This window comes from Scleropages formosus, chromosome 2, assembly GCF_900964775.1.
Source record: "Scleropages formosus chromosome 2, fSclFor1.1, whole genome shotgun sequence".
Classification (NCBI taxonomy): domain Eukaryota; kingdom Metazoa; phylum Chordata; class Actinopteri; order Osteoglossiformes; family Osteoglossidae; genus Scleropages; species Scleropages formosus.
Genome location: NC_041807.1, coordinates 12,583,414 through 12,609,834, shown reverse-complemented (window position 1 = coordinate 12,609,834; position 26,421 = coordinate 12,583,414). Strand labels below are relative to the sequence as shown.

Here is a 26,421-nt window from a genome sequence, read left to right as displayed (position 1 = left end):
CAATAACTCACCCCTCCCCCCCCGTCAAAATAATCTTCATAAGTGTTCCCGTAAAGATTTGATTATAGTAGCGCAGTTCATCTGCGTTCACAAATTGTTTTATTTGCGCGAATGGAAGGAAGGACGACGGTACGACAGAGGCCCGGCAGACGAGCAGCTTCCCAGCGCGGCAGCAGGGCGGTCGAGGCTTCGGACGGCTCCCCGGAGACGGAGTCTGAGAGGAGCGCCGCGAGCCGGTGAGGAGAGCTGCACCAAGGGCTCGTCCTAGGACGCAAAGCACCACTTTGAAAGAAATCTGCAGCTGGGAATAGGCCACGGCACGGTTCATGGCGTCTAAACACTGAACAACAACTGCACCCATACTCTAGCATGCATAGGCTAGCACCGGGGGCTTGGCGTAATAGTAGTGTCTGAATAAGCTGCTTATGCGCGCGGGCCTGGCTGTGACTGCTGGTTACTCTTCTCCGCGTGCTCTTCGATCCCTCTGCTGTGCAGAAAGTAACAGATTTCATTTGGTTCATGATTACTATTCATATTGCTGACGGGAACTTGGAATAATTAGTGCAGAATCTGATCATCATTATGCTTTTGCTTTTCGGCCCACGCCCGGCCGTCCTTGGCAGTGCTAGATGTTGCGCTGCGTTCACGTCTAGGCAGAGCGTGCAGAAATGAGAGACACTTATCCGCAAGAGGCGTTCGTTCGCTTGGTGCTGCAGGTGCGCGAGACTGACTGTCGCGGCAGTAACGCGGTGACGCCACACGATGGCGCCGCAGAACCGCGCGAGAGCGGCACCCGCTCGCACCACGTGACGGACGACCTGTCAAACTGCCACCTTTGGAGAAGTACTGAGACAACAGTTTTGCAATCTCTGCGTGCAACTGATTTTTTTTTTTTTTCCTCCCTCCAAAAGAAGAAACTGTCCAAGCATTTATTATTACAGGTTTGGCTGACACTGTAGTCCACGCTGAGTTACATTGTTATACATGAACTTCACAGTGATTTACCCTTTTACATTTTCATTTAGCTGACTTACAGTGCTAAGATACCTACAGGTATTCACACAGCTGAGTCACTTTATAGGAGCGATTTAGAGTAAGTACCTTGCTCAAGGGTACTACAGCCGGTGGTGAGATTCAATGCAACATCCTTCAGACCAAAGGGCAGCACTTAACCACTATTGTATCAGCTCCCCTTTTATACTGAAGGGTTATATTACATGCATTTACATTTATTCATGCTGATGCTTTTCTCCAAAGTGACTTACAGTGTTAAGCTGCTTTACAGTTATTTACCCATTTATGCAGCTGAGTAATTTTACTGGACCAATTTAAGGTAAGTACCTTGCTCAAGGGTACTACAGCCAGAGGTGAGATTTGAAACTGTGACCTTTGGATCCAAAGGCAGGAGCTGTATCTTATGCTACCACCTGTCCCAGGGTCCCAGGCTATTCTCACTGTAACTATTCAGTGTTAAGTGTCTTGATCAATGGTGGGATTCGGATCCGGGACGGTTAGATTCCAAGGTAAGGGCCCTAACCCCTGTGCCACCCGCTGTCCCGGTGTGAATGATAATGAGTGTGGATGAAACATGGTAAATGCTAAAGACTGTTTGAATGTCAAGTAAGTAATAAGGGTCACTCTTTGCCTTCAGAGCAGGTTCAGGCTTTTTTTAAGAAAGTTGCTTTAAATGTAGCAAGCTGTGTCTAGTGGCATATGTGATTTTGTTTCTTCTTCTTCTTATTATTATTATTATTATTATTATTATTGGGTGGCACAGCGAGTAGCACTGCTGTCTCACAGCGCCTGGGTGGTGTGAGAGAATGTGGGTTCGATCCCTGCTCAGTCTGTGTGGAGTTTGCATGTTCTCCCTGTTTCTGTGTGGGTTTCCTCCGGGTGCTCTGATTTCCTCCCACAGTCTGAAGACATGCTGTTCAAGGTTCCTCCATAGTGTGTGAGTGTCACAGAGAGAATGTGTTCCACTGGTGTATGGATGAGTGTCCCATTGTAAGTAGTATGTCTAGCAGTGTAAGTCACCTTGATGAATAAGGTGTGCGAGCTAGTAACACTACATAGAGTTTGTTGTAAGTTGCTTTAGAGAAAAATGTCTGTTGGGTGAATAAATGTAAATATAAATAAAAAGATGGGTTTTGAGCCGTGAATGACATGGAGATCTGCTCTTCCCTCCAGACTTTTTCCCGCAAGTTCTACAACGTGTAAATCTACGGATTATGGAAAGTGATTTCCCTGTCCATGTGAGTGAGGTTTTAATTAGTATTAATCCAATACCATGTGACTAAGCAACGGATAAACTTTCAGTGTAGGACCCATTTACGCAGGTGGGTATTTTACTGGAGTAATGCGGTGTGAGTCTTGCTCAAGGTGCTGCAGCAGGAGTATGGACTGGAGCTTTAGGTGGGAAGCCACAGATTCTAGTTACTAGAACATTAACTAGTAACTGCAGTTTTTTTTTCACCTGTAGGACTACAATTCACACACCACCTATTGGGCCCTTTTTGAACCCTGTTCTCTATTGCAAATTGCTTCAGAAATGTGCGGTTAAAACAGTTTCACAGCAGAAACACTGGTTGCTCACTTTGTTCTTAATGATTCCCCATCCAGACATCTTTCTAACTGTGATTTACAGCAGTTACCTTACCTTGGTTTCAGTCCTTTTTTTGTTCTGTGTTTCAAAATTTTATCTGCTCCCTGCTACAACCACTTTTGGCCATTATGTGTTCTTTTTTCTTCACAATAATCTCTCATTTTTTTTATGGTTTTTCAAAAAAAAAAAAAGGGGGGTAAAATGACTAGGTCTGGCTGTAAATCATCTTATTTTGAATCCATGAGAAAGTTTAAACTGGCACAAGGCGATTCCTCCTTGGCCTCGATTTTCCATGTTCTGTGCCAGTGTACAGACCGGGAGAGGTTGGGCCATGGAAAGAACAGCACCACGGTACTCTGTGTGTTACTGGTTATGTTTCCTTACATAATTTATTTACTTAGTAGATGGTGTGACCTGCTGCACATGAAACAGCATTAATTATAAGGCGGAAAGGAGACATTAGCAGCACTTGTAAATAATACAGCAACACGGTCCATCACTGACATTCAGTCTCTTGCTTCACCGCTCTTCGCTGCCTGGTCATCGTACCTGCAAAGTCAACATTTTATAAGCAACGTGCACATTTTGAGAAGGCTACCTGATTAGGTGACCCTTAACCGAGTGAGAAACAAAAGCAACTTGCGATAAGTGGTTATGCAGCAGGGGCCACAGGGTGCAACTGCACCATCACAGTGGTGGTGTGTCATCGCCTCTTGTGACGATATTCCTGCCGGACTCTTTCAGAAAGCCCTGTCCTTTGTTTTAGTCCTCTTTGTCCACAAACATGATAGACGGAACAATATGCTTGTTAGCAGCAGTGAGCCGTTGACGACAACCCCTTCAGGAGGATAGTGTGTGTTCCCTGGGAATGGGTGGATTGGTACTGGAACCTTTCCTCTGACTCTGTGTGTGTGTGTGTGTGTGTGTGTGTGTGTGTGTGTGTGTGTGTGTGTGTGTGTGTGGGGGTGGTGGAGTGGAGTATACCCGTGCTACACAGAACCTGTTTCATCAGGTAGTACCCTTGAGCAAGGTACTTACTGTAAACTGCTCTGTGGAAGTTACCCAGCTGTCTGGAAGGGTAAATAATTGTAAGTACCGTCACTCTGTAAGTCACTTTGGAGAAAAGTGACGGCGAAAAGAAGGAAACGGTTAATTCGCTCTGTGAATCCAGCCCATTAGCCGAATTTCCATTGTGAGGAAGTAATTACTATTATTTCTTATAAGGAAAAAAGAGGTTCCTTCATATGTCCTTGACTGTGAAACGCTCTGCTATGAGATGATCTTTGTTTGGCCACAAAATTAACGCTTTACTTTGTGTAAGTATTCATGATGTAAAAGCTGAGGTAAACTCCTGGTTCAACAGGACAGGATGTGGCACAGAGTAAAATGCAATCACACGTATTTATTGCAGCTTCGGTGCTACACAGAAACATGTTGAGCTCCAGCTGTTTGCAACGCTTGCTGAAAAAGGTAGGCTGTGAGAATCTCAACATTGGGGACCTCTGACCTGAGCTACGGGTCCAGTTGTCCTTCGCATCCTACATGCTGTCACTGATTAATTACCTGGGTCCAGGTACACTCCATGTTCCTGCCTCTTGTCATGCCTCTCCCCCTGTGCTTTGCTGCACTATGATTATTTCTATAAGAACCCTAAAGACCCTGGTCCACATCTCTGCCTGCACTATAGTGAGGCAAGGCACTTACCTTGATTGCTCAGCTGTATCAATGGGTACATCATTGTAAGGAGCTTAGCACTGTGAATCGTTCTGGAGAAAAGCACCCAGTAATGTTGTTGATGATGATGATGATGATGATGATGATGATGATGAATATGCTGTTTTAGTAGTGGTATTATGTTTACATTGTGGAAGTACACGTGGGTTCATTGTTTAATGGTGTATTGGGACAATTGTGCCCCCACCTGTGCTACCTTGGACTGCATGTGCCACATACATTAATCAGTGTTCATGATTGCATCAAATTGTCATTTGATAGCAAGTGGTTGCCTTGTGCTAAGCATAAACACGTACACACACACATTGGTGGCTGAAACTACTTATCCTGAGCAGGGTCGTGACGAACTGGAGCCTGACCCGGCAACACAGGGCGCAAGGCTGCAGGGGGAGGGGGGATACACCCAGTACGGGATTCCAGTCCATCACAAGGCACCCCAAGCAGGACTCAAACCCCAGACCTGCCAGAGCGCAGAACCCAGCCAAACTTGCTGCGCCTTCATGCCCCCAAGCATAAATAAGTTTGTTAAATTAGGTTTTTTTTTAGATTTCTTAAATGTGTTTATTCTGTGTTTACTTTCTGAACAGATAACCAGGGGCAGGATTTGCAGCAAATGAATGTGCCCTTGTACTGTGAGTTATAGACATCTTGTAAGACAAAATGGTTTTTACTTTCGCAAGCTGTTATAGCAGCTTTTCTTTGTATGCGTGCCCATTATCCGAGAGCTATGTATTGTATAAATTGCTTTACCAGGCAACTAAACGATCTCAGCAGAGACAGTTCCCTCACACGCAGCAGCCTGGCACGCTGATGGTGTCTGTCACTGCTTACTGGAGAGCGAATTTCTGGAATTTCTGAAGCTCAGCTTGCTATTTGCGCTCAGGTATTTTGGTAGGTTTACATTCCATAATCCGGTGATCTATCCAGAGTGTTTGACTTCTCAAATGTTGGGCTCCATCAGCATCAATTGCTCTGTCCAAAGATGAAGGCTTAACTCCTGAGCTTGTACTTGCTTCGATTCGCTGTAATCTCAGCTCCATCGGCGGTGACTGTTGCAGACGGACTTGACCTGCTGTCTTGGAAACAGCTATTCTGAGAGCTGTTTTCGAGTCGTTTGTTTAGTGCAGACAAGGCTTGCAAATGATGTCACCGTCACTTATATAGTCTGCTGAAGCAACCATACACAAGCAGACCCATTGGGTGTCAGAGCCATGTCATCTTTGGAATGGCTCATGGAGGCAGGAAGGACTCTGCTGTAGAAATATCCCAAAATACAATAGTGGATTATGCATGGGAATATCTGCTTTTCTCTTAGGCATGAAGAGCTGACTGAGAACTAGCTTCCCACTCTTGTATAGTGTGGGTCAGCAGGTAGCGTAAGTGGTCAGTGTGGTTCTTTTCTGCTCAAAGGACCCAGGTTCAGTTTTCACTCCTGCTCTACGTTTACATTACATTTATTCATTTAGCTGATGTGATTCTCCAAACTGACTTATAGTGTTGAGGTTACAATTATTTACTCATTTATACAGCTGGGTAATTTTGCTGGAGCAATTTTAGGGGGAGTACCTTACTCAAGGGCCCTACAGTCGGCAGTGAGGCTCAAACCTGCAACCTTTGGGTCAAAAGGCAGTAGCTGTAACCACTATGCTATCAGCTGTCCCCAGCTGTCTAGTACCCTCGAGCAAAGTACATACCATGCATTGTTCCAGTAAATGTTACCCGCCTGCATGTTTGGATTAAAAAAGTTGTAAGTTGCCTGTTATGTAAATGTTTCATTGTAAGTGGCTACAGAGAAAAGTGTCAACTACATAAAGAAACAATATTTTCCTGGTACCGGAAGGAAGAGGCTCTGCTTGTTCGGCCGGCGAGTGAAGCTGGACAACCTTGGTCTTTCCAGCTGGAATGGCATCCCCGTACAGGCAGAGGAGAGATAATGTGTTAACTTTGTGCTGGATGACTGCACATCTGAACCTGCTGCTTCTAAATGTTATTACAAAAACATGCAGCGCCTCAATAGGGGGTCTCCCTCCCACCCTACAGCGCGGGGCCGCGACACTTTTGTTGTAGAAAAAATAAACAGGCCGGGGGACTGGGGCGCACACAGCTGCCCGTGGGGACAGTGCTGCGGAGGGGGACACTTTGGTATGGCCGCTTGGTTCTCATTTCTTGTCTCTCTTACAGAATTTTTTCAGAGCGAAGGTCTCTTTGTGCAGAACCGTTTGGAATAATTCTGTGCAGGGAGAATGTCCGCTCCTCCCTGTCAAAGATAAACGCTGACTCGGAAACTAGCTTGTCACACCAGGGCCTCATTGTGCTGTGTGATCAACTCAGGAGATATGGATAAGTTCCTATCAGCTTTGCTCCGATATACCTTTGACAAACCTGTAGATGGTATCTGCTTGCCTGAAGAATGGATCGTAACTGGGTGTAGGGGTGTGGATGGGAGCTAGGTAATGTGAGCCATAACACTGCCTGTGGGACAGTTGCTGTCTTGGCCCAAATTAGCCCCTCAGTTGCCCTGCTCTTAAGAGGGCAGAACCAGAGCTATAGATAGACAGTGTTCGAGAGGGGCTCTCGAGAGACGACTCTCGCGTCCCTGCGATCTGAAAGGGGACGCGATCGGCCTTCCTCAGCATTTCACTCTCCTGCCTGGAAGATGCATCGAAGCAGGCGGCCGCAGACGGGACAGGCCTACAGCAGGTTGGGACTGTGGTAGGTAGAGCTAACTTGGGAATGGTGGAACACAGTGTTACTCCCCTTTTATGGTTCTGGTAAGTTGTGGTAGCTGCCCACCGGTTTCTGCGAGTACGTGAACAGGCTGTTGGATGGGAGTAGCCAGGCTTTGAGGAGGTAAAGCAAAGTGATGTCAATGTATGTCTCCCTCTGTCCCTCTGCAGGCCTCCACTGAGAAGAGGAAGCTCCTTTATCTTTGTCACCCCAGGGTCGCAGTGGGACTTCTCGTTGGTGAGTACAGCTGAGGGTCCACCAACCTTCAAATCACAAAGCCACTCAAGCAGCAACAGATACTTCCTTGGCAGAGGACTCTTTAGATTCGTGAACTCAGATGTGGTATTCAATGACAATAAGGGTGTGTCGCTACAGCACTTGCATTACATTACATTTACATTTATTTATTTAGCAGACACTTTTCTCCAAAGCAACTTCCAACGAACTCTGTGTAGTGTTATCAGCCCACACACCTTATTCACCAAGGTGACTTAGACTACTGGATATACTACTTACAATAGGTCACTCATCCATACACCAGTGGAACACACACTCTCTGTGTTACTCACACACTATGGGGAACTTGAACAGCATGTCATTGGACTGTGGGAGGAAACCAGAGCACCCAGAGTAAACCCACGCAGACACCTTAGTTCTCAACATGTTAGTCCTCCTTTGCACTCTGTGAAATAAGGAGCCAGCAGTTTGTCACCAGGAAACTTTACATTGCAACGTTTTGAGCACAGGAATTGGAGTAAAAGCCTCTTTTAACGTGACCTTTTGTGAGCTGTCCCCTGTCCATTTCGACTGACCTCTGCATGAGGACATGCCTGTGCCACTCGAGTAGTCCGTTATTCCTCTCTTTTCTTCTCCAGGGTTAGAAGGGGAGTCTGAGTTTTTCTTGTTTTTATGATTCCTGTTATATGTTTAGCATTTCATCCTTCCTCTGGCCTTAATATTAGTAATTATGTTGGTAACCGTAATTATCTGTTTATATGAGGAAATGTATTGCTTAGAGCTTGTGCTCAAATGACCTGGTTTAGAGTCCCACCTCCTGCTGTGGTATGCTTTATTAATTCACAGAAGGGTTACAATAGTGTACTCTGTATGGAAAGATGTGATAATCTCTCAAAGAAAAGGCGCTGACCCAAAAATTGCTTTTTGCTGCTGTAAAACTGTGGGTCAGCAGACAGTGTAGCAGTGAGCGCAGTCACCTTCAACTTGAAGAGCTCAGGGTTCAATTCCCACTTGTCCCGTTGTACCTGTGTTCAAGGTACTTATCCTGAATTGCTCTGGTACACTTGTGCAGTCTGTATAAATGGGTATATAATGTCTGTAAGGAGGTTAGTATGCAAATGTCACGTTATACAAGGTGTCCACTAAATGAGTACATAATAATAACAATAATATATCTGTGCTCTCTGAGAGACTCCTGTCTGAACCATTTTTGGGAGCTGATTTTTGTGGTCAGTCTGTCACTGAAAGGCTCATTTAACCAACTTTGGGTATTTGAGGCCATGCGACAATACTGCTGTTAACATCACAGATTCTTTATGCTGAAACGATTATTGTGTGCCTGCCCCTTGGACTGTTTTATACCAGTTTCCAGTAAATGGGAAGTTTTTGTCCAGATTGGATGTAGGATATGAAATTAAACTGTGAGTTGGAAGTCTACCCTTAAGTACATCATGGAAGAAATACCATGCTGAGTAACAAAGCTTTCCGACAAGTTCTTCTGGATCACAAGCCAAGTGGTGCACACGCACCGATTTCTTCATCATACGCCAGTGCGTCTTTTGATCTCACTTCCAGTTTGACTGCCTGCCAAGCGCCTCGTCCTTACGTTGTCTCCAAATCGCTCGGCACTATCAATGCCGTTCGATCAACCCGAGGGCTTTGAGAACATGCCTCTCCCATCTCCTCTCATTCTAAAGTCTGTTTATAAGCAAGATGAGCAGTCCATAGCGAAGATGTCTGCTTTGATGTGAGGGAAGTGGAACAAGATGGGAATGCTCAGAACAGGCACTTGGAGGCACTGTCATGTCCTCTGTTTGCTGTGAAAATAAACAGATGATCTTGTGCGTGTTTTCTGACTGTGCTCTAGCCCTTTCCCAAATAACACAGGCATTCCTGCCATTTTACCTGTGCTTCTAAAGAAGGATTCCATGGAATCCAGGCCATTTTAGATGAGAACAACAGGGGCTTAGCTTAAATTAGCAGCTGCAGTCGTGCTATACAGGGAAATAACGTTTCGTGTCACCTCCACAGTTTTTGTGTGTTTGTAGGCCTACCTGACAGATGCTTGTTCGGGAGTTGATATAGGGCAAATTCCAGTTGTGAGTCAAAATTCATACATTTCACACAATTTTATGTTAAAATCCCAAATCCTTGCCCTACCATGGTTAATAAAGGGCATCTGGTAGCATAGTGGTTAGAAGTCCTGCCTTTGGCCTAAAGGTCACAGGTTTGAATCCTGGCCCTAGCTGTTGTACCCTTGAGCTCTAAGTACTTGCCCTAAACTGTTTCGGTGAAATTGGCTTGCTGCATAAATGGTTAAAATAGTTGTATGTACCTTAACACTGTATGTTGCTTTGGAGATGAATGAATGACTGTTAATGTTCTTAGGCTGTTGGTACCTTCTGTTTGATGCATCTCTGAAGACCTTGTTGTAAACTTGTAAATGTGCTTACAGTACGTTACTTAACTAATGCAGGTCAGTTACAGTGCAATCTGCAGGGATCCTCCTAAGGCTAGAGCTCATTCATTCAGTCTCCTCAAGCTGCTCACTCAGCCCCAGGCATGGTGTCAGGGTTTATATCACAAGCCATATACCTGGAGGGACGGAGGGAAACTGTTTTCTCAAAGTCATGCAGTGCAGCTGTTTCTGAATGTCCTTAATTGAAAAACCAGGTCTGGAGAGCACAGACAGTCCTCTGGGACACTTGCCTGTGCAGACAGGCTCAGTGCCATGGTTTCCACAGCACCACAATGCCCTGCAGCCCTGCAGTGGAACAGAGTGTACTCGTCCCTTGCTGGAACAAGCCAGTAGGTGGTGCAGCACTTAGAGAGCCGCACTTGAACCTGCACAGTATTGTTCTGCAACATCACGTAAAAGTACCTACTCTGAAATACTCCAGTATACTGCCTCATATGTACTGCAGAGAAGTGTAAGCTCTAGTTTGGAGCTGTTACATAAATGATAAAATAATTCAATGGGCTGGGCTTTACATCAACATTGACCAGGTTTTGGTCTGGGTTACTTACTGTCACCTGACATCTGTCTGCTAAGGTGCTAAATGATGAGAGTGAATGCTCTCACCACCAGCGAGCCGTTAGCCATACTTTAATGATCAAAGCTCTGGTCCCTCAACTTTTTGTCTTAAAATGTATGTAGAAGAGCTGGGCAGAAGTTCTAGACATGAATTAGTCCAATGTGACTTAAAATTTTGGTTTACCCATTTATATATAGCCCCATATTCTTACTGTGTCAGTTTGTGGTTAACTGCATTCACTAAAGGTACAACAGAAGCAATGGGATTCAAACCTGGAACCACCAGGTTTTCATGGGCTGGTGCATGTGTTCTACCAGTGTGAAATGACATTCTGTTCATTTCAGTTAACTTAATTTTCATAGAATATCAATCCCAACAATGCTGCTGTGAACCTTTTAATGTAAGGTTTTACTGCGTTAAAAGAAGACTTTACACACAAACACCTCAGAAGTACTTCCATATAAGTATTGCTAAATAGTTTGTGTTAAGAACTTTAGACTGTGTGTTGGTTCTAGGTGACTAGTGACTGCTGCGAACAGGGCAGCTGGCGGCACGGGAAAGACTGTGTGACGGCAAGGAGAGACTGCTGGCAGGAGGGAATAGACCCCACTAGGGGCTGACATGGGCTGGCAACCTGTGTCAGCAGCATCGTATGCTCTTGTGTAGTGGGAGGTGCACCCTGTTCAAGCTATAGACACACAGATGTTATCAATACCCCAAGAGTCAGCGAGAGCAGGGGTGAAAGATGACTCATTGGTGGATATAACGGTTCTTGACTATGGCGTGAATTTGACTATGAGTAGGGGGGAAAGCACGAGCACAACCACGCCAAGCAGGGGTGGATCGGCGCTGCAGGTGTGCATTTGTGGTTGGAGGAAGGTGACTTCAGTAAGAGGCCTAAGAATTCATCAAGGCAAGAAGAAGTGTTTGGGGGGACGAGGGCAGGGGCCCTGCGTTGATTGCTACGACCTACGGAGCGGTTCAAATAAGTCGGGTGAAGTCCAGGGGCAGGTTGCACACCAAAGACCACAGGACATCAATACCTCTGTCTTAGAGGAGACAAGACCAAACATGGATGCACAAGGCAGCATCGATCATGGGGAGGATGCGGGGCAGATTATATCAAGACGGGCAGGGAAGGAAAGGTGTAGGGAACAAAAACTTAAGGTGAGATGGCCAGGTGCCACTGACTGTAAGGAGTGGACCTCTGTTAACAATGATTTGAGAGGGATTTTAAATGGTTTGAAGGGTACGGCTGAGTCTAAGATAAACCAATTGGGTGAGATTATATATGACTATGGGGAGAAGAGATTTGGGGTGTTTGAGAAGAAGCGTAAAGGTGAGCAGAGCAGGTTGAAGTCAAGAAGGCAGATGGAAATTGAGAGGTTGATTCAGGAAAGAAGACACCTAAAAAAGCTTTGGAAACGAGCAGATGAGGAAGGTAGAAGTGGTATTAATATCTTGCAGGAAGAATTGAAACGTAGATTGGTAGTGTTGAGGAGAGCGGAAAAGCTTAGATTGAGGAGAAAGAAGAAGGAACAGGCTAGGGTGGCATTTTTTAAGGACCCATTTAAATTTGTGAAGTCCTTGCTTGAGCAAGAGAAGTCTGGGTGTTCAGATGTTCCAAGGAGGGAGTTGGAGAGCTACCTGCGGGAAATGCACACCGATGGTGAAAGTGAGAGGGTTTTTGAAGTACCTGCAGATATTCCTCCATTAGGGGAGATTGTGGTACAAATGGATGTGTGTCCTCCAAGGTTGAAAGAAGTACAAGAGGTGGTACGGCGTGCAAGGGCAGCATCTGCTCCAGGACCCAATGGGGTTCCTTACCGGGTGTACAAAGGTGCCCCAGACGTCTTAAAGTTTTTGTGGAAGCAGATGGTGGTCGTATGGGAAAAAAGGTATTATTCCAAAGGAATGGCGGCGAGCAGGAGGAGTGTTTATACCCAAAGAGAAAGATGCGGTAGATATAGGGCAATTCAGGCCAATATGCCTTCTTAACGTTGAAGGGAAAATATTTTTTAGTGTGGTGGCGCAGAGGTTGTCTGCATATTTGTTGGTCAACAATTTTTAATTGACACCTCTGTGCAGAAGGCAGGAATTGCGGGTTTTTCAGGCTGTTTAGAACATTGTAGTATGATTTGGCATCAGATGAAGGAGGCCAAGATGGAAGGTAAAGACCTCCATGTGATCTTTTTGGACTTGGCAAATGCCTTTGGTTCAGTGCCGCATGTTTTGTTGTGGAGGGCATTTGATTTCTTTAAAGTCCCAGAGTGTATTACGAGACTGGTTAAGGTGTATTTTGAAGACATTCAGTTTTATTTTTGTACCAAGCAATACACCACATCTTGGCAGCAGCTGGGGATTGGTATAATGGCCGGATGCACAATCTCGCCTCTGGCTTTTACCATGGCTATGGAGGTGTTAATAAGGGCGTCGAGATGGGCGGTTGGGGGTATGAGGCTGAAGGATGGTTCTCGCCTTCCACCAATCAGAGTGTATATGGATGATATGACTCTGCTTACTACTACTGTCCCATGTACTCGTCGCTTATTAACGAAGTTGAATGGAAATCTAAAACTGGCCGGATTGAAAATTAAACCTAGTAAGTGTAGGAGTTTGTCGATAGTTAAAGGAAAGTTATCACGGAAGAATTTCCAGATTGATGGGGAAAAGATTCCGTCAGTGGCTGAAAGGCCAATTAAGAGCTTGGGTCGCTGGTATGATTCTTCATTTAGCGACAAGGAGCAGGTCAAAAGATTAAGGGAGGATGTTGTACTGGCAATTAATAGGATTGATAAATCTTTTTTGCCAGGGAAGCTGAAGGTTTGGTGCCTTCAGTTTGGTTTATTGCCTCGTATTAGATGGCCGCTAACTATATACGAGGTCTGTATGTCAGAGGTTGAAAGACTGGAAAGGGTTATGAGCAAAGCTATTAGGAGATGGTTGGGGGTTCCTCATTGTTTGAGCAGTGTGGCTTTGTATGGAAAGGGGGTCTTGGAATTACCACTGACTAGCCTCGTGGAAGAATTCAAGTGTGCCAAGGTTGGTTTGGAATTAACACTGTCAAGCTCAAGAGACCCAGTGGTGAGATCGGTTCCTGTAAGTTTAAAAAAAGGACGTAAGTGGGATCCACGGGAAGCTGTTGCGCAAGCGCAGACAGCGCTTGAGTACAGAGATGTGGTCGGTCAGGTGCAGGTAGGTAGGGCGGGCTCGGTGCTGGCGATCGAATAAAGTTGTGGGGTAAAGCTAAGTTGCCGGAGAGGAGAAAGATGGTGATTGGTTTTATTCGCGAACAGGAAGAGGAGGCAAGGCGGGTAACTGCGACGTCACATGGTGTGCAAGGGCGATGTTTGGCTTGGGAGCATATGGAGAAGCGGAAGATCAGTTGGCGTGATCTGTGGGCGATGGACGCCGGTCGTATTAAGTTTCTCATCGGAGCCACCTACGATGTTCTCCCTACTCCGCAGAATCTTAATCGCTGGGTAGGTACAGAGCCGACTTGCAGCTTGTGTGGTGGTGTAGCCTCTTTGAGGTACATTCTATCTGCATGTAAGGTTAGTTTATCTCAGGGAAGATATACTTGGAGGCATAATGAAGTGTTAAGATCCTTGGCATGCTTGTTGGAGAACAAGCGGGTTGAAGTTAACTCACTCCCGCAGTATGGAAGAAATAAGCTTATTTCTTTTGTGCGGGAGGGGGAGAGTGTTATAAGTCACGCGCGTGGTCGTGGTGATACGAGTTTTAAATGGGGTGAAGTGCATGACTGGAAGTTGGTGGCGGACGTAGGAAAACGGCTGCAGATGCCGCAGTGCATTGCGATCACGGCGTTGAGACCCGATATTGTGCTGTACTCCGAGGGCGCACGGATAGTGTACTTCATTGAATTAACAATACCTTTCGAAGACTCATTGGAAGATGCCTTTGAGAGGAAGAAATTGAAGTACACTGAGTTGGCTGGTGAGGTGAGGGAGCGAGGCTGGCAGTGCGTTATTAGACCAGTGGAGATCGGTACTAGAGGGTTTGTTGCAAAATCAACCACGTCGCTACTGTTGGAGTTTGGTTTTAGGGGTCAGTCGTTAAGAGCAGCCATTAAAGGCTTGTCAGAGATAGCAGAAAGATCCAGTCAGTGGTTGTGGATGAGAAGGCACCAGGGTGTTTGGGGGAAGCACACTTGAGTGGGGAGTACTCGCCTAGGTGAACATCAATGGTTTGAGTTTTGTTGTCACCTCCATATGCTGATGTGGTGTATTGGTTGGTTGTTGGTGGTTGGGGTGGGTTTTTTGTGGGTGGAGTCGCTGGGATGGCACTGTGGGCATGGAGGGGGGTGGGTCTGGGACGCCAGATCTCGCCGTTGAGCCTTCTGGAGGTGTCGTGGTCTCAATTCAATGAAACATCAACGAAGGAAGGTGCCCACTTGACAACCCCAACGAAGTGCACGCGGTGGCTCCCGGCAAGGAGGATGGTGTTTGCCCATGAGGTGGGCTGATTTTTTTTTTTTTTTTGTGAAGGGAATTGTTTGGTGGGGTTTTGGGAGGGATGGAATATTGTGGCGTGGTTGGTTTGTGTCTAGCCCCCTTGATTTTGGCACGAGGGGTTGAACATCTTTCCCTGTGTATTATTGTATGTTGCTAAATAGTTTGTGTTAAGAACTTTAGACACAGCTGAAAAGCGGTAAATGAAAGACGGCAACAGGGGACGGGATACTAACTGCTGAAGTTGACATAAGAGGGGAGCACTTTATGGGGGTCCAAGGCCAGCTGGCTGCCCACCTCTCTCACTTTGTGTGAAAACAGAAGTAGGAGTGGGGTGGTGGTGCCGCTGTATGTACCTTTACTTCGATGTGTCTGTCTTCATTCAGGTGTGTGTGTGTGTGTGTGTGTATGAACCTGCTAAGACATCACTCTTATGTTCTCCACAGAAAAGGAAACGCAGGGAGAAGGATGATGATGCTGTCAGCTTGTGCAGCTTTGACTTCAAGGTGAGTGACACTGACCATCTTCCTCCAGGGAACACAAACATGTTTCCAGCTGGCACTAGAACCACCGATCCATGTCATCAAGAGGGACTAGCTTTTTGTCAGAATCTGGAAGGACTACTTTAATATTGTTTTAGCATGTCACCATTGTTACTTTTCTTCAATACTGCAATGTGTTCAAAGAACCTTCTTTTCCTTGTCAGTACCTCCTCCCCTTTGACAACATTCAGTTTTTGGTAAAGCTCTCTCATCCTAGATTCCTTCACCTGATAAAATGTGTCTGGCTGAGATCAGCTGTCCTGACTAGCTACCCCTGGGTGCTGTGTGTGCTTGTCATTTTGTTTCTTTTTGATGAAATGAAAGTTCAGGTGAAGGGTGTGACTGAAGACCGTAGGGCATACTTCCAGTCAGGACGGATATACATCTGTTTATGGGGCGTTCCTCAGGAAAGGCTAAACCCTAACCCTTCCCTGCTGCAAAGAAAGCCCCACCAAACAGGTTGTGTAGGCAGATGTGTTTCAGAATGTCTACAGTAGATGTGTTTGGGGATTATTACTTCAGCAAGCAGGTAGTGTAGTGGTTAGATCCATGGCTTACTAATGTAAAGACAAAGGTTTTCATCCCATCCCTGCTGCAGAGTCTTTGAGCAAGGTGCTAACTGTGAATTGATGCATTAAAAATGACCCAGTTGTGATAAACAGACAAATCGTTAATATTTAAAGATGCTTTTGAGAAAAGCATCAGCTAAATAAATAAATAAATACACACACACACACATTTTCAGAACCGCTTGTCCCAAACGGGGTCACAGGGAACCGGAGCATAACCCGGTAACGCAGGGCGTAAGGCCGGAGGAGGAAGGGACACACCCAGGACGGGACGCCAGTCCGTCGCAAGGCACCCCAAGCGGGACTCGAACCCCAGACCCACCGGAGAGCAGGACTGTGGTCCAACCCACTGCTCCACCGCACCCCCCAAATAAATAAATAAATAAATAAATAAATAAATAGTAAAGGGAAATTCTGGAAGCCCACCACAGGACAAGGGGCAAGGCTGGCTGGACCAGTGTGATTCCTGTGTGTCCATGACAAAGAGATGGCGAACCTGCTCTGCGTCTGAGTGGTCACTGGTAGTCCGCTTCCCAGGAGTGGTTCACCGTTTACTGGTTACCTGCTTTTGTTTGGTAGCAACCATAAGAGTAATGGGTGCGAGCACATATGAGCACACGCGTACGTCATTGTGTAATATAGAATGGTCATTTCTCAGAGAAGCCGAAGACATAGTTTTGTTTTGACGGTCCATTCTTGCTTCATAGAATTCTGGCTTCCGTTTCACTTTCTGTTCAAAAATAGTGTTTCATCACAACTGATCTGTCTGTGGGTCTGTGTCTCACTTGACTTTCTGTTTGATGTGTAGACTCTATCAGGGTTTTTCCATCACTGCCTCCTCCTCCCGGAAACGGGAGTGTCCAGGCCTGCGTGTCAACATCTGCCTTTTATCTCTGCACTGATTCCAGCTCCCAAAGCCAGGTTTTTCATTCACTCTGTTATTACATCCCTGGGCTGTTTGTGTAGCTATTGTACAGATGTGTAGCAGGGCGGGTAATCAAAGTAATATCACTGTCGGGCTACCATCTTTGTCAAAGCAGGAGGGTTTTGATTGGTAATTGGAGTTTTATTGATGGTGTGTCAGTTTCAGAAGTCATGAGTTTGATGAGGACCCCCATAAAAAGGTCTTAGCATGGTGGCCCCCCAGTAGCCACAAGAGGGTGGCAGCTGTTGCACTGTCTCAATCATGTCAAACAGATTCCCCCCCAGGGGTGCTCAAACAAGAGATGAGAGGTATTTACAGCAGACCTGTGACTATCAGTATTTCATCACTGTTATTCCAGATAATTCAGCAGACAGTGCTGCTGTAGCCTGGAAATGCCAAGCATTATGTTCAAGTTGGCTGGAAGCAGGCAAGTGTGCACATTCATGGCAGTTTGTGTCACCAGTCCTTCCCAATTCTGTATGACTACCACTTGCTGGAAGGAAATGTAAGCGCCGACTATGCAAAAATCCTAATGAATGAGTACAGTTGGTCCTTGACTTTGCTGTAAGTGACAAACCCCCTTATGCTGTATAAACCATAAGAATATATGAACATGCATGAGTGTTACATTGTATAAGCTGTTGCATTTCTCTAACACATTTCACAAATTATTCATGTTAATACTTATATACTGTAGAATAATAATATATAGTATTGTAATTATGTTTTCATGCTGCACATTTATTTTCACTTGAATTTCTAAGTCTGCTCTAAAAATGCTTCTAAATGAGCTGGTTGCAGTGGTTAGAGCTGCTGTCTTTGGACTGAAAGGTCACAGGTTTGAGTCCCACCTCCAGCTGTAGTACCCTTGAGCAAAGTACTTACCCTAAATTGCTCCAGTAAAACTACCCAGCTGTATAAATGGCTAAATAATTGTAAGCTTGTAATAATTGTAAACTTAACATTGTAAGTAGCTCTGGAGAAAAGCTTCAGGTGAATGAATAAATTCAAATGTAAATCTTTTTTTCCCATCATGACCAGAGAATATATTTTTGCTTAGTAACCGGTTTTTTTTTTTTTTTTTTTTTTTAAGAAAAAAAGGGAACTTAAAGGGAATGAAAAAGGAAACTTCTTTTGTAAAGGTTTCTGAAAATAAAACAGCGATTTATTTGGTTTCAGCTTTACACACGGGGGTAATTTTTCTTTTTGGCAATTAAAAAAACCGCTTTATGCTCAGTCGATCTCTGTACTACGATCGTGTCTTTTCTCCCTTTTTTCTGTGTGTGAATGAAAAATTTACTTCTTCAAAACGTGTTAGTTACTTAAATAAAATTTAAGTAGAAAAATAACAGTAAAAGTCTTTATTAACCACAACGTGATTAGAAAAAAAGACAGAATGGTTAATTTATGCAAAATTTACGTCACAATTGAATTTCAGATCGATGTTGCTCGTACGTCAACATAGAAATGCACTGCTTACAGAATTGATCATGTGTTCTTTAAAACGCTGTTTGCCAAGCTTTAGTCCAAGCAACCCGAAAAAGAAAACATTTAGACCAAAGTTATACAAAAAGTTGTGGTGTGAACATTGAGAAGTAGGGCTGCGATCACTGTGCAGACTGTGGTCAATTGATCACTGATGATCGCGAGGACCGAGGTAACCGCGTTCGCACAAAGTGGCGCCCAAACGCACTGTTTACTTCTCTTGTCTTAACGCGGCGAACTTGAGAGTCGTAAGAATTTTCATTCGGCGCAGAAACCTGCGATTCTGCCCTCGGACCATAGACACATGTCGATATAACTATAAGTTTTGTTTTTTTTTTTTTTTTCTTTTTTTTTCCCCCCCCCATCTCTTCATATCACGTTCAGATGTTGCATTGACGCCGCTCTTTCTTCATCCGAAGCCATAGAGAAACACTCATGCGCGGGTATTTGCAATCTTCGCCAACAGAATGTTCTGAGCGCTTTCGAATGTTGTCTAATTCGCGCTATTTTCCTTTAAATGACCGCTTCTGCGGTTTGCCAGGGCGCGTCCGCCATTTTGGACTGGCGAAAACTGGTCGGTTGTGTCGCGCGTGACGTCGGTTGGTCAGCGATCGATCATCGTTTTTCTCCGAGGGAAGTTGGACTACGATCGTTCTTCTGAATAAGCCTTTTTTTCTTCTTCTTCACCATGTGTGACTGTGACCGTTTTCCATTAGAAGAGAATTTTAGGAAGAAACTAGAACTAGTGAAACATAGGGTAAGAAGGAACTACAATTTTTCAAAATTGTGACGGCGATTTCGCTTCCTAAGCAACTATGCTATCCATGGATGGACGCCTAGGCTAAAATATTAGGATATAAACATTAATTTTTATATCATGCGTTTCCACTTAAACTCGAAACATAGAATACCACAAACATACAGCTAATAATGTAATTGTAGGCAACGTATGATACATTTTACTGCGCAGTACAAGTTATGTGGATCTACACACAAATCTATCATCGCGTCGTGGTTTGCATTATGGAAGGTGCGTACAGCAGTAGTGTCACGCATGTAGCAGTGTAACATCACTCATTACCACACTGAAGTGGCCCTAGACTTGCGCATGCAGCACGTATACAATACATGTAATAAAGGTTATAATGAGCTACGTTGCTTTAACGACTTTTTTTTTCCCTCCCGACATCAAATTCGTGTCCGAAGAAAAAGCGTTGATATAATCTGACGGATTTCGGATCCGCCCAGAACGTTCGAAATGGAACGTGATCACATCGCTACTACCACTGACTGAACTTCAGCATTCAATAATATAAGGTTGATGGGACGACATCGTAAATGGGTTGTAAAGGCGTATGACTTCCATGTGCGTAAATAAATATTGAGGCATAGTGACCAAGAATGTGAACTTATGACTTTTTTTTTTTTTAACTCTGCATCTGAGGGGGATTTGGAGGTTACTGGTTGGGGGTCAACTCCTAGTCAGTGCTGTACTTTACAGTTTACAGTGAGTTGCTACAGTAATTTGCTATGTTTATGTATGAACTCATCCAAAAGTATAACCTGCTTTGGGTAAAAGTCGAGTAGAACAGTCACTGCTGCAGAAATCCCTGGGGAAAGGAGTCCGGGTGAAACCCACACACCCTGGTACACAGGTTTCTGGTTTAACACTGGGTTTCTGTGCAGGCCCCCCCCCCAGTGTTGGGCTAATGAGCTGCTCCCACCAGGCCCATAGTTGCCCGCACCACACAGCTGCTACAGAAGAGCAATCCACTGCGGGTGGGGAGCGGGGGTCATACAAGTAATACCCCCAACAGGCAGTTAGGGCTCTCTTGGTGCGTAATAACATGCATCACATTGCACTGTAGGCTTTCCACTGCTTCTCTTGTAAAAAACCTTATATGCTTTCCCATTCTACCTGTGTATTCAGTTAATTGTTACAAATTAATCCAAGTTGATTATTTGGTATTTTAACAGCTTGTTTAATGTTGAGTAATATACGAAAGTATTTGGTGTCCCCCCCCCCCCCCCCCCGATTAAACTAAGAGTTTATAGGAGCAAATATGTTTGAGATTAATAAACTTTGTCTACAGGCAGTCACACATACTCTTATTTCTTAACTTCATAGGTTGTTTTTGATCATAGGCATCATCATCAATGAAGCTTTGCTGTGCTGTATGAATTCCTGATGTGATGAAATTCAGGAACACAGTGTAGAAAATGATTCCATAGCCAACTTATTCAGTTTATACATACTTTTCTTGTGTTAATAGTTTTAAAAAAATCTCAGGATACCATTAATGTAGCAATGCCATAACTTTATTGTAAGCTATTTTGTCACTAGTCTTCAGTCAGTATTCTAAGAGTAAATCTGTCTTGTGAAGCTTTTCATTTTATGGTTTAAAGATGAAAATGTATTGTGTTTATAAAAAGTATGCACTCTTGAGGTTTGTAAGCTCCGCCTTGCACCCTTGCCATTGGTAGAATGTGCTCTGTTCCCTCCCCAGCCACAAATATTTAAGCCTTCCCTGCTGTGTGGGCTTCAGATTGCAGTGAGTAGGCTGAAGAAAGGAAGACTAAAGCATGTGGGTGGCTGTGAGGTCAGAGTAGTAAGGAACAACACTAGCTTTTTTTTTTAAAGTTTGGAGTTTTTTAAATTTTGACATGTGGAATTAACGCCAGCAGCAGAAGCCGCCAAACAGGGATCGTACAAAAGCAATGGTGGCTTACGATGAACTTGGCAGCCTGGTGCCAATTAAAAGGACCCTTCAGGTGATAGAGTACCAGAACCACTCGAACAAAGAGTCAGAGGTAAGAAGACTGCAAACTGTGGACGGACTTTTAAAATGGTGTCTCTGAGGCAGATTGTAAGAGTGTGTGTGTGTGTGTGTGTGTGTGTGTGTGTGTGCGCGCACACTGTGGAGTGTAACAGACTGAGAGTCATTGTTGGCTGGGAGCCTTCACTCGTGGTACACTACCTGCTTTGTGTCTTATCAGATCTTATCGTAATGGTACCTTGCCCTTTCTTATCACTTCCTACGTGCATAACGTCAGCTTGTCTTTCCCAGCTCTGCTTGTGCAGGTGTGTTATTGTGGGCAAAAGGTCAGCCACTGTGTGTGACCACAGTGCTGAGTAAAGATCACTGCTAAACACACCCTGTTCTCAGGAATTGGATTTAGAGCCACAAGCTCCAGGCTGCTGTGTGTCATCTTGGGTACTGAGCTGTGAGTGGTGGGTCACGCCTCTGTTGCCGTTTGGGGTTTCCGAGGCAGGGGGATCAGTGGGGAATGACAGCCTGAGTAAGGTACCGGGACTGCTTTACACCACTCGGGCCAATGGGGGCAGTGCTGGTGGTATTTCTGCAGTGACAAAAGGTTTGAGCCTGTTTTGGGTTGTAGCCGTAATGAGAATCGACATAGCATCACTGGCAGTTAAGTAAGACGAGTTTCCTCGACACCTGTTGTCTGTGTCTGAACACCAAAAGAGTTTAACACTAGAGAAAACGTCACTTGGCTGCCACGTAATATGCTGTGGTGAGTTGAGTGCCCTCATTTAGTTGCATGATGTCTGCAACTTGAGCTAGCCGTGTGTGTGTGTCTGTTTGACTGCAGACCCAGACAGGCTTAGCGTAGCAGTTTCCTGTAGTCAGTACAGTTAGGAACACTGGGGAGTTCTGTCTGGCCAACAGCTGCCTTTACACATGCTCCTGCCCCGTGTGCTGCCCCCCACCCTACTCCTGCCTCGTACCAATGGCCCCATGTCAGAAAGACAAGTTTGTAAAGATCATCCTAAATGCAGGAAAAACCTTTTTTTTTTTTTGTGGGGGGGGGGGGGAGAAGGTACCCAACCCCCCCCCCCCCCCCCAGTTTTCCACAGATCTTCCATTGTTTTGTTAATGCTTCCTCTAATGGCTAACAAAGTGAGCAAAAGAATGTGGTTTCAGGTGAGACTGGCTCCCATGCAGAGAGTTAAGAGCGTTAAAGCAGTTGTGTGACCCCTTGTGATTGTCCTGGCTCGCTGTGTGACAGCCCCTCTCCAGCAGTACCGCAGCGTTGCGATGCAGCTGCCGCCCTCACATATCAGCTTGATGAGTGCTTTGCTAGTGGTTTTGCTTTTTGCTCAGCCTGACCAAAGCACACCCTTAGCTGTGCCTCATATGCTTTCAAATGAAAACACGTTTCAGGGAAGTGCAGCTCCTCTGAATGGCTCCTAGTCGTGGTTTAGCGCTAGGTTGTTATGTCAGCGTGTGCAGGTTTGGGAAGGAGGGCAAACCACAACAAACTTGCAGCTCGGTATCTGCCTTACACCTCCTTGTTTTTTGTAGACTGGCATTTGGCATTTTCTGTCGGCAGCCTTTCTTTAGTCCCACCTCCCTCCCCCAAGGGCACTGTGGTGGGAGGAGGGGTTTGCTGTTGCAACCTGTTGGAGCACCTGGTGGGGCTGCACAGGTGAACTTCAGGTAGTTAGTTCCTCTCACGCGAGGCCTGTCCCAGCATGAAGTACTTGAGACCAACAAGGCCTTCCCCACTGTAGATCAAGTTTCTGCCTTGATCACATGAGTGAAGAGGCCCATGGCAAGAGCCCACGAGGCTCAAATCACACTTGTGTGAAACAGAAGCGCGTTACTTGTAATGATCCTGCACATGCTGTAATTGCTGTGCGGCTGACCTGTTTCTTGGAGATGTTGCAGACACTCATAACAGACCGTAAATCTTTCTCTGTGTTCCTGGGTGTGGGGTGAGAGAGAAAGAGAGGTGGCAGTGAGTAGGGGTGCTGCAGTGGAGGGCAGTGTCTCGTGCATTCCTGAAATCTACCCTACCTCAGCACAGACGCCCATTGTGCTCCTCAGTGCCTTAAGGGTGATCACATGACAACTGCAGTGACAGCTGCTGCTTCTGCTCCCAGCATCCCTGGAAACACCACAGGGCCGACCCCTGATCCACCCCTGCCCCTCCGGCTTAGGTCCACCCTGCCCCAGCCTTGCTGCACGTTCATATATGAAAGAGTTCAACTGGATGAGCTGTGCCTTTAATTTTGCAATGGGTCTCCTCTCATGTTGACCACTTCCCTCTTGTCTATCCATCTGTCTTGCAGGAACCGTGTAACAAGCGTGTGCGACCACTTGGCAGGGTGACGTCGCTTGCAAACCTTATCTCCCCCGTCAGGAATGGGGCGGTCCGGCGCTTTGGCCAGACCATCCAGGTAAGCCCACCTATACTTTCCCCGATAAAACACTGGTCTGGGGCATTGCTGATAGTAGAACCCTAACCATGATTCTGTCATTATGTACAGTCCATCTCCTTCCGTGGTGATGGCAAGTCGCCAGGCATGGCTAACAAGCCGTGCAGCAAAGCAGCCGTGCCCACACCCCCCAAGAGGAGAAACAGCACACTGTGGTCAGAGACGCTGGACGTGCACCAGAAAGGAACTTTCTCCACCAAGGAGATCAAGAGACAGGAGGTGAGTGAACCGCCAATGGTCATGAGATGTGGTGGGAGGAAGGCAAAGAGCACAGTGAGTGCAATGAGCACATTTTTTCACATCTTTAATTCTTCGTCTTCTGTTTTTGACACAGGCCATATTTGAGCTGTCTCGGGGAGAGCAGGACTTGATTGAGGACTTACAGCTAGCACGCAAGGTTGGTCTTTTTTACTGAACTGAGCTCTTGTTTAGAGTCCATTCAGAGCAGACAGACAAAGTTAGAATTTGGCAGCTTGTAAAGCGCTGAGCCCAGCGCTATATAAAGAAAGGAATGTCTCTGCTCTGAGAGTAACGGAGATGGTGAATGACGAGCTCTGGTTTTCCTCAGGCATACCATGACCCCATGCTGAAGTTGTCCATCATGTCAGAGGAGGAGCTCAATCATATATTCGGGGACCTAGATGCCTACATCCCATTGCATGAAGGTGAGGCAGTGCTGCCACGGCAAAACCTAATAGGCAAAATAGTGGCACGTGTGGGTGTGGTGGAAACAGCCAGTGGTCTGTCTTACACACTCTTCTCGATTACAGATCTGTTGGCACAGCTGGCTAAAGCCACGGGGCCAGATGGTACAGTGGGACAGATCGGACACATCGTAGTTCGCTGGGTACGTATTGTATGTTCACAGGGAGAGAATACGTGAGATGCTCCCTCAGCAAATACCATTGCGTTCCACTTTAGAGGTATGCTGATGGCTCCCTCTTTCCACAGCTGCCGGGGCTTAACGCCTATCGTGACTACTGTAGCCACCAGCTGGCCGCTAAGGCACTGCTGGACCAGAAGAAGCAGGACAGGAGGGTGCAAGACTTCCTGCAGCGCTGTCTTGAATCACCCTTCAGCCGCAAGCTAGACCTGTGGAGCTTCCTGGATGTGCCACGCTCGCGACTGGTCAAATATCCATTACTGTTAAAGGAGATCCTGCGACACACACCACCAGAACACCCTGACACACCCGCCCTGGAACAGGCGGTAAGGTCCCAGCCTCAGACCTAATCTTTTCCCAAACTCCCAGTCTATACCCTCTGACTAGGAGCTCTCTTGACAGAGCTTTATCCCTGTTGTTGTGTGTGGGGTTTTTTTTTTTTTTTTTTTGTGACTGCATCCAGTAAAACTGCAGTGTCACCATCCCCTTAGCTTTTGATGACCTGTGAGATGTAGGGATGACTAATGGATCTGTTCTGTTTCCCAGATCGGCATTATCCAGGCTGTGCTGTCTGACATCAATGCAAAGAAGGGCGAGAGCGAGTGTCAGTACTATATGGACAAGCTGGAGTACCTGGATGAGCGGCAGAAGGATCCTCGTCTGGAGCTTTGCCGGACCCTACTGTGTCACGGAGACCTGCGGAGCAAGGGCGGAACGGTGAGATATGTGCAGAAAGAAGTGTCAGCACACATGTACATTTACACGGAGACGCACACTGGCCATGCTTGGTTTTGGTTTCCACTTCGCCTGAACCTTGAGGAGCAATAGTGCACTGTTCCAAAAAAGGAAGTGAACTAAAATGTGATTGCTGCTTTTTTTTCTTAAGGAATGACATAATAATAAAGGAATCTGTAACAAGTAAATTTTGCATTTCACCACACAAAAACATGGCCTCTTAAGTTTTTCTCTCCATCCTTCAGAAGCTGCACGTCTTCCTCTTCACGGAGCTGCTGGTCCTGACTCGACCTGTGATGCGGGGAGAACGCCAGTGCTTCCAGGTGTACCGACAACCCATCCCAGTCCAAGACCTGGTTCTGGAGGACCTGCAGGATGGGGATGTGCGCATGGGAGGGTCCTTTAGGGGGGCCTTCGGGAACACAGAGAAAGGTTTGTGCGACATAGTAGTCCTCTATCGTTCTCGTCCCGCTGTTTTCATATTCCTTCTCCAGCATACATTCCCAGTATGCCTTTTTGTTGCAGAGGTACAGCTTCTCTTTTTGGAAAGGGTAACCTTCTAAACCTCGTTTGTCTTTGCACCTCTTTTCTATTCAGCAAAGAATGTGTTCCGTGTACGATTCCGAGACCCCTCTCAAGGACAGTCCCACACCCTTCAGGTCAACGACGTCTTTCACAAGCAGCAGTGGCTGAACTGCCTCCGCAGCGCCATAACTGCCCAGCAGACAGAGCCCTCTCCAGACCCGGAGCATTCCCAGCCTGCTGAACAGGCCGAAGTGCAGCAACACTCCCTTGCCTTGTCCTCTATGGATGAGGCAGATGAGAACTGTCCCCGGGCTGCCAATTCCACTTCTAGCTCCGCTCCAAACTCGCCAAGTGGGGAAGAGCCTCACAATGTACAGACTGCCGTGGCAACAGGCAAGAACCTGTGGTCCTCATCTTCCCAGAAAAGTAAGAAGGAGAAGTCCACTCAGAGTTCACTGGGAAAGAGGAAAGAGACCATGGTGTAACAGCATGTGGTCTCCCCAGAGGACTGCACAGGAGGACAGGCAGATGTGTGCCTTCCTATGTCTGATTGTGCTCCTTAAGCCAAAGATGGCAGCTATGTCCGCGACCCTGTCGTTTTCACCGCCCATCTTGTACAAAGGCATTACCAGTTCATTTTAAGCAGCTGTTTTTTTAATGAAAATTTGAAATGTTTATATTTAAAAAAAAAAAAAAAAATACTGTAGT

At 45.9% G+C, this 26,421-nt stretch overlaps 1 protein-coding gene across 4 annotated transcripts; it reads left to right on the top strand.

Moving 5' to 3' along the window:
- The first annotated feature begins 43 nt into the window (after positions 1-43).
- Positions 44-26,421, top strand: net1 (neuroepithelial cell transforming 1). Of its 4 annotated transcripts, none has more exons than XM_018747035.1 (12): positions 44-236; positions 7,234-7,300; positions 15,254-15,313; positions 23,424-23,531; positions 23,622-23,789; positions 23,905-23,967; positions 24,139-24,235; positions 24,341-24,417; positions 24,522-24,779; positions 25,000-25,170; positions 25,434-25,620; positions 25,786-26,421. In XM_018747035.1, the coding sequence occupies exons 1-12, from the start codon at positions 112-114 to the stop codon at positions 26,196-26,198; spliced, it is 1,794 nt and encodes a 597-aa protein (XP_018602551.1). In that variant the 5' UTR covers positions 44-111; the 3' UTR covers positions 26,199-26,421. The 4 variants fall into 4 exon arrangements, with proteins under 4 accessions (XP_018602551.1, XP_018602552.1, XP_018602554.1 ...); XM_018747036.1 differs by lacking the exon at positions 44-236 and adding an exon at positions 6,985-7,048; XM_018747037.1 differs by lacking the exons at positions 44-236; positions 7,234-7,300; positions 15,254-15,313 and adding exons at positions 19,046-19,085; positions 20,836-21,139.